Genomic DNA, 9,065 nt, shown 5'->3' on the forward strand with positions numbered 1-9,065 from the left:
GAAAAACAATTTTGACTCAATTACTCCACTATAAAAGGCAAATGAGCGCTGTTAGTAATGAGACTAAGCAAAAAAAACAACACAAGAACACCAAAAACAAGCAAGACTGAAAATTCAATTTTTATTTTTTGAAAAGACAGGATCAATATCAAAAAACAACTGCTATGAATTCAAGCTGCCAACTAAAATTCTTTATTTCTCATTAACAACTTGTCATTAAATATCGAGGAGTCCTCTCACTAAGGGCCGGAACCAACAGTCTTTCAGGAACTCCCGGAAAAACACCATCTGAAACGACTAACCGAGAACTCACTCATTAAATCCTCCCACTAATTATATTAAATGATAAGACAAAAATAAACAAATTGCAATAATACCCGCTGAAACTTTTTGAAAACACTTTTTATAAAAGTCACAGATCGCAACAGCTACTGAAGGATACAATTACATCAACTAATTGAGTGTACAATGACCACAGCTGAGACCTGTCATCAAAGAGATTAAGTGATAAGACAGCAATAAGTACAAAAAATACTAGCAAAACTAAAAAATACACAGATTTTTAAAAAAAAACGAACAAGCGTATATGTCATAAAAAGCAATCGCTATGAACTGAAATGAATTGATTTAGTTGAAGCCTTTTTTAGTTTCAAGTCATAAAAAGTACTACCTTTGAACAAAAACGGTTGAATCGATATACTCAACCCAACTTAGCTGCATCAGAGACCTGTCCCAATGAGATTAAATGATAGGACATCAAAAAGTACAATAAATTACTGCAGAACTCAAAAATTCACTCAGAATTTCTGAGAAGAAGTAGTGTCAGAATCATGAAAAGCACTAGCTAATAATTCAAGACATTAATTAGGTTCTTTTATGTCTCATTAGCACCCAATCACGCCTGTCATTGATGATACTAAGTGATAAGAGAACAGATAACTTGAAAAAGTGGGCAAAATCCAAAAATTCACTAATATTCCATGACAACGAGTAGTGGCAAAGTCATAAAAAATTTTATCTACCCTTGCAAATGAATTCAAGCAAAGGCAAATAGGCACAATTAGAACACATATTTAAGGTCTTAAAAGCGCTAAAGAATAGGAAACTCTGAAAACAGAAGTCAAATTGACGCACCTGAAAAAAAATCTATCTCAGAAACCGCCAAATTCTTCAAATACCACCTTCTCACTCCACTTTCAAGGTATTTTGAAAAAAAATCACGCCTCAAACCTTCTTCGCTCCCTTTAATATTCCAGTGTGACCAAAATCACCACTCTATTTGACTTCTCACTAACGTGAAAAAGCCGAAAGAAGAACGTGATCTTAAATAAAACAGCGCACCAATACAATTCAAAATCTTTAAATTGTTAAAAAAAACACGATGTCCGCAATAATAGCCCATATCGCTTGGCGGCTATCAAACACACTTCTGGTTGTATCTTTAGTTACCAACCGCTTGTAAGCAAATCACAGCTGAGTAAGTTGCACCCTGATTTTCTGGGAAACTAAACAAAACAGAACCCAACGAGTCATGCGGCAAGAAATCAAAGTTTTTTTACATCGACCTATAACAAATATAAACAAATTCAGAACGTAGAAGGCAGATTGACGGAATATAGCCGCGATAGACATTGTGGCCTTCCAAGAATTGAAATATTTAAAGAAATAAGATAGACAGATCGACCAACAGCCTTTTAATAGACCGCTAGATTTTTTGTTTTAGAATCGGATTGTCAATTTTATGACACATACCGTCAATAAGGAAAAAGCACTAAAAGAGCTCTTTCAAAATTGATATTCGAAATCAAAAACTCAAAACTTATCATCAAGAATTAGGGCATATAAGTTTGTCCTTACTTAGATGCACACTACTGACCTTTAACAGTAATTGTTTATAAAATTTAAAGTTCGATAAGTGAGTTCAGAAGTCATTTATTTGAGAGGTAAGTCACGCAATAGACCTAAAAGCAGAAATGACGTCACGTTCACAAAATTTAACTGCAAATCAGTAGAAGTCACTGAAGTCATTGAAAAAGTAAATTCAAAGAAGTCAGGTCGTAAGAATCATCGATTAAGACGACGAATTAAAAAACATAGCAGGACAAGTCCTGACGTACAATTCAAAGAAATTTCATTGACTAAACAAAAAACTAGACCTAGAATGGACTATGAGTGAATTGGGAAAACCATTTCTAAAAAAATCACAAAAAAAGAAAATAAATGACAAAAAGCCACAAGCCGAGGAAAATCCACTAGCGAAAAGGAAAACTGGTTGAAAAAAACTAGGCCTAGAATGAACTATGAATGGATCGGAAAAAACCATTTAGAGAAAAATCCAATAAAAAAAATCGAAAACAGAAAATCAAAGTGAAATTGCCGCACGTGAAAAAAAAACCGCTAGCGAGAAAGCAAAAACTTTGTTCCAACACCGTTTTCTCACTCTACTTTAAATTTAGAGCAAACACATTTCACGCCGCAAAACTACTCGCTTTTTCGCTCCACTTCCTGTTCCGGCGTGACCAAAATCACTACCCCAATTTGACTTCAAAAATCATGAAAATGTGTGAACAGATCTTAAAAAAACAGCCGGAAGAATTGCGGAAACGACTCGAAGGAGAAAATTGCCCATACTTATGACTAAACAACTAGAACAACTATTGTGAACCCTGAACCTCCTCCACAAACGCCATAAAGAATTTAAGGAAGAATGGAAACGGCATTCAAAAACAAATTGAATAAAAAAACTAGAAAAACTTATAAAAAGAGTTTTTTTAATAGTACAAGGTAAAATAAAGTCGAATACAATGGGAAAGTCATAGTAAGCTAAAAAAAAACTTGTCTAAGACTAAAAAAAGAGAAAAACAGCAAAAAATTTTTTAAAAATGGGGAAAAACAGCTTTAAAATGCCGCACGTTAACAAAAATTTCGCTCACTTACAGAAATTTTTTTTCACATCTCAATTTCTCGCTCTCTCGAAAACAGCGATATGAACAAGAAACACTCTCTTGTCGCTCCACTCTTCATTTTGTTCAGCAACAAAATCATTCCACATTTTTCACGCGTTTCATTTCCCGCTACAAAAATCACTCCAAAAAATTGATTAAAAAAGGACTCCTCCAATACTCCCCTTCGAGTCGTAAAAAGACAGCGCACAACAGAACTCAAATTCTTTGAATTGTAAAAAAAACCACCAATAATAGCCGCTATCGCTTCGCGGCTATTAAAAAACAATTTAAACTGCTGTTTGAAAACACAAAGTTACTGAAAAATTATTGCGAAACCATTTTTTTGTCAGCAATTAGTTAAAACTTTTTGAAAAAAAAAACTACCTTTCAACTGAAGTGTGATTGTCCCAGTTCCTGTAGAGCTCGTCTCAAAATAAAAATTTTCATCAAAACTTTTAATTCTTACATATATGGAGATGTCAATATGATCTATTGTCCTGAAATTGCGCAATGCAGCACAATGTTGAAATCCTGAAAGCGTCCAATTCATTGGATCATTATTAATAAACATTGAAAGCACAAATTCATCGAAATAGAAGAGCATCGTTAGTGACACACAAGATTGACACGCATTTGTTAGTGGTTGACTCTGAATGATCTCCATCAAATGCAATCGAATCGAATCAAAGAAAATGAAACTAATACTTCAAAAATCACACATATAATGTCAATTTTAGAAACTCAATATGAGAGCAAAGCAACAGTGGGCCGTAAATATAATAGACCTGGTAGTGATTTACATGTGATATGTATAATGAGATAGCGCTAACATATAGCATTCTTCAAAATCAGGTAAATGTTAATAGAACAGAAACATCATCACATTAATTGCTTAACTACACAAGAAGAGACTATTTCTATCTTAGCGCGATTAGTGATCTGAACTTCCAATACACGTTATTTCTAGTTTTACCAATGAGACACCAAATAAACATATAGGCGGTGGTAAAAGAGCATCAAAACATGTTATAAATCCTACAGCTCCTGCACAAAAGCCAGCAATTAATTGGCACATTGGCGAGGTTTGATATATAATGAGACTTTGCGGATCAATCAGAAATCGGTGGTAAGCATTGAGAACAAATAAGCAGGGCTTCTAAATTCTCAGAGGCTCATGCGGCATCATCCATTAAGGAATCCTTAACTTTGCAAAACAGGAATCCTTATTATCGACATCATCAAACACCTGCTACCGAAGCGGCAGGCTAAGAACCCCATCTTGACTCGGCAGTACCGACAACTGCACATTGGCCGTTTCTTGGAACAGAGACTCTCTGGAAAAGTCTTAGCCCATCTTCGACAACTCCAGGATCTTCGTCCCCGCCGAAACAGGAGGAGGAACAACCTGTCACTGAGACGACGGATTACAAGACAGAGACAACAATCGCCCGAAAACAGCGGACTCACAATCACTATTCAAAACCCCTGAAAAGTTTTAGCTGCTTACTCTTAGTCTTTCACGTGACCGTCTCTTAAGTGAGTTCGTGTTACCGAAAGGCTTTTTCTTTTTGAGCAGTCTTTCACGTGACCGTCTCTTAAGTGAGTTCGTATTACCGAAATGCTTTTTCTAAGCAGTTTTCTTTTCTTTTCTATTCTGTCCTGCATCTGTTCTCTGAAAATTAAACTTTTCATGTGACCGTCTCTTAAGTGAGTTTGAGTTGTCAGAAAAGCTATATTTTTCAGAGTTAAGTTTTCAGTTTCACGTGACCGCCTCTTAAGTGAGTGTGTGTTACCGACACTGCCTATTAAGTTATTCATCAACAATCCGTTAAGACGAATCAAAATCTTTTGCATGTGCTAGCCAAAATGTCCTCAAGAGTTATCACGTGCCAATCTTGCAATCACAAGATTGCAAAGAAGGAAGCAAAATTCTCATGTGCCTACTGCAGCAAAGAAATGCACATGACACCCGACTGCACAGGCTTCGAACAGTCCAGTATTGAAGTCCTTGTCAAGTTAGAAGCAAATCTGCTTCACATCTGTAACGAATGCAGTGAAAATAAGACACATAAGTCCATCTTAAAACCTGCTGAACAGTCGAAATTGGAAGGCGATCTAACAGACCTCCGAGAACAAATGAAAAAGTTCCAGCAAATCATTGAAAACTCAAATGCAATGATCGAAAATGTAAAGAAAGACTTGACCGAATTAAAGTCAACTGCTCCCAAGAGTTATGCACAAGCTGTTGGAAAACTGCCCGGTAGCACAATTCGCGACGTGTCAAATGCAAACAACATTCCCGGTCTGGGAATTCGAATAAGAGGTATACCTGAGAGTAGAACCAAAACACCAGACGAGCGTATGCATTCCGACATCGAATCGGTTGAGCAAATCCTAGACTTCTTGAAAATCAAAGACAAACGCATGAGCAAAATTCATCGTCTCGGTAAATTTGACCCTGACAAAAAAGGGGCACGCACTATACTTGTTTGCATGGAAAACATCATAAGTAAAGACCTGATTCTGAAATCAGCTCACCTGCTAAAGGCCTACGAACAACCAATCTTCATAAGTCCTGAGCTGTCTGCAACGGACGCGAAAAAAGAAAATGAATGTCTGCGCATTCGCCGTGATCTCATTGACAATCATAATTACAATAGCAGGCAAGTTCGTATTAGAAATCTCAAGGTGGAGCATAAAGTTGGAGACAATTGGGTTGTCTTTGAAAACGCACAAAAAGAGAATACTGGTATCAACTGGTGACTATACACACTCGAAATGCTTTCGTTCAATGTAAGGAGTCTGATGAAATTTGAGCGTCGCCTGAAGTTCTCAGACTGCTTGTCAACGCGAAGCTATGACATTTTATGCCTCACTGAAACATGGCTGACTCCTGATGTTCAAAACTATTCGCTCTTCCTACCTGCATACACGATCTACCGAAATGACAGAATACCATGCGAACACGAAACGAAACACGGTGGCGTACTTATAGCAATCAGATCGACTATTATGCACGAACAAATTTTGATTGACCTACATCTTGAGGATTTTGTGGTGATTAGTGTACAAACAAAACCACAGCCGACTCTCATATGCTGTTTGTACAGCCCCCCATCAGACAGCGACTACACCTGGTCGCCGCAACAGTTAGAAATTCTGCTCTCCAAAATATCAAATCATGCTAAAAGAATAGGCTACCAAGGCGTGTTCATTTGTGGAGACATCAACTTCTCCAAAACAGACTGGAACAACATGAGCTCCAATTCCGAGTGTGAAAACGCTGTTCTGGATGCTCTTTCGGAATACAATTTCCTGAACTACTCAAATCTTCAGTTAGACGTCATTCTGGCCAACAACCCTGACCAGATTGTCAAAACTGATCTTGACACCGATCTTTACAACTGTTACGCACTAAACGGCAAGCCATGTGCTGATCATCTACCGGTCAGTGTTACAGTAAACGCATTCCATAGCGAACTATACATTCCTCATCAAGTCAAATATGCCTTTAAGAAAGCGGATTGGGACGAATTGAATAAGGCTATAGTAGACAGTCCTTTCAACCCTTACTGTTTCAGTAATCTCGATTTCCTTGTCAAAAAATGGTACGAATGGATCTTCAGCCTCATCGATCATTTCATTCCGAAAGTTACAAGACACAGGTCAACGCTTCCACCTTGGGTATCCAGCCGTACCTCACACCTGATGAAGAAGTTAGCAACAAAAAAGAAGCAATGGGTCTCTCCGGTCTTGTCAAAACTCCTTAAGTTGAAGAAAATGGAGCGTCAAATAAAAGAAGCCACAAATGAAGATTTGAAAATGTTTGAAACCGAAATCTTTCAAAGTCGACAGTTCAGCAACATCCAGAAGTACCTACGTTGTGTTCGCAAGTCACCAAACGTTCCTCCTGTCGTCACTCTGTCCACTCAAAAAGCCGAAACTGACCAAGAAAAGGCCAAATTATTCAATCAGTTTTTCCAAAGTGTTTTCAACGAGAAGCAACATCACTGCATAACTTTTGAGAACAGAGGCCTCAATAGTCTCCTTTTCTCCGAAACCGAAATCCAGCACATATTGGAACACTTAACTCTGAACAAGTCTACGGGACCTGACAACATCGGAAACATTGTTTTGAAAAAGTGCGCCTTCTCACTCAGCAAGTCACTCCTCCTCCTATTCCAAACAATCTCGAATAAAGGAATCTTCCCCAGATACTGGAAAATCAGTCAAGTTACGCCTGTGTTCAAAGGGGGAAACAAATCAGACACTACTTGTTATCGACCGATTAGTTTACTCTGCTGTGTGTCAAAAGTCCTTGAGCGCCTCATCTTCAACACACTATACAAGTTTTGCCAACACCGCCTACACGAAAACCAATATGGATTCCGAAAAAATAGGTCAGCAGTGGTACAATTGTTGGTCTACCTTGATTCAATTTACCAAAAGTACGATGACTCCACAGTAGACAACCTGACAATTCTGTATCTCGACTTTGCTAAGGCCTTCGATAAAGTACCGCATGACTTGCTTATACTGAAACTCCAGTCCTTCAACATTGGCGGAAAGTTGTTGCAACTCATAAGCTCCTACTTGAGCGACAGGGAGCAATATGTTAAAATAAATGCGGAAACATCCACTCCAGTAAGTGTCAGCAGTGGAGTTCCACAAGGCTCCATTCTCGGACCACTGCTCTTTCTGCTGTTCATAAATGATCTACCAGCTTCAGTGTCAAATTGTGAAAGTTTTGGATTTGCCGATGATTTCAAGATAATTGCACTGACTCAGAGCCAACTCACGATTGGTGCCATGACTATACAGAATTGGTGCTCCGAAAACAAAATGCAACTGAACACCTCTAAATGCAAGCTCCTCAACATAAAAGGCACTTTGACAGCAGCAATAGACAACCTTGAAATTGAACCGACGAATCTTCAGCGCGACCTAGGACTATGGATCACCTCAAATCTCACGTGGAACGATAACTGTACCACGAGAACGAAGAAGGGATTAAGTGCACTGTTCCAACTGAAACGAAACCTGTCTACAAACAGCACGCGAAACAGCAAGCTAAATTCTTACGTTGGTTACGTTGTGCCAGTCCTGACCTACTGCTCTCAAGCATGGCAGCCGAACAAGTCGAATCTTGCGAAGTTTGAAAGGGTGCAGGAAATTGCTACCAAGTGGATACTGAATGCAAGTTTTGAATACAAAGATCGACTTCTACAGCTAAAGCTGCTGCCTCTCAGCTTATATGTCGAAATGCACAATCTCCTGCTTCTGATATCATTGGATAGAAACGAATACGACGTTGTTGTTGATCTACCTAGAGTCACCGAAGATAAAACTCGACAGCATACAAGAGGAGAACTGACGATCGGAACGAATCGACTCTACAAAACCGATGAAAACTTCTTCCATCGTACAAAATTATTATACAATATTATTATCAGAGTGTACACCAGCTACGGAAAATATCTCAATAAAGACACCATCTCCAAAATCTACTGGGACTACTTTCTGAGAAAATATGACAAGAGGGACAAATGCACTTGGCGAATTGTTTGCAAATGTGACCACTGCAATAACTGGAAAAAACTAGACTAAACTAAAACTACCTTTGGACTGAACTCATGTGGGCCCAACAAACCCTTGGATTTATGTTTAAATCCTAAAGCCTTTACTACTACTACTACTACTAATTTAGCGATCGAACTCTAGCAGGCGTAAACGAAAAAGTCCCTTAACTTATCTCTCGAGAATCCGAACATTTGATATTATGTGAATGATGTCACCCTGTTGACTTAGCTATGAAAAAGTCACCTCAAACAAATTCAGCTATAAAAGGAAAAACCCCACTGACAAAAAGACCAATTCATCGCATTACCAGACCAAATTGGCTTAAGATAGAAATTGCCTTTCGAATCACCTTCTAGATATTAATGGAATAAACTCGCCTTTTTCGTATTGGCCGTTTTTTCTGTAAATGCTCAGAAACTGTTGCATTTAAAAAAAAGTTCGCAGTAGATAGGTAGGAACTTAGAAAGCACGGCCAACAATTGAGTCACAAAGCAATGAACAAAATTGCCTGCTAAGGGACTCAGTATCTATTGGTTCAAT

At 38.2% G+C, this 9,065-nt stretch overlaps 1 protein-coding gene across 1 annotated transcript; it reads left to right on the plus strand.

The window, feature by feature from the left end:
- Positions 1-5,723: 5,723 nt before the first annotated feature.
- LOC142334918 (uncharacterized) lies at positions 5,724-6,634 on the plus strand. The gene is made up of 2 exons (XM_075383247.1): positions 5,724-6,392; positions 6,527-6,634. The coding sequence occupies exons 1-2, from the start codon at positions 5,724-5,726 to the stop codon at positions 6,527-6,529; spliced, it is 672 nt and encodes a 223-aa protein (XP_075239362.1). The 3' UTR covers positions 6,530-6,634.
- The last annotated feature ends 2,431 nt before the right edge of the window (positions 6,635-9,065 follow it).

Source organism: Convolutriloba macropyga, chromosome 2, assembly GCF_964194025.1.
Source record: "Convolutriloba macropyga chromosome 2, txConMacr16.3, whole genome shotgun sequence".
Lineage (NCBI taxonomy): Eukaryota > Metazoa > Xenacoelomorpha > Acoela > Convolutidae > Convolutriloba > Convolutriloba macropyga.

Bases quoted from the DNA above. Each gene is read 5' to 3' on its own strand.
- LOC142334918 (XM_075383247.1), top strand. From the start codon at position 5,724: ATGCTTTCGTTCAATGTAAGGAGTCTGATGAAATTTGAGCGTCGCCTG.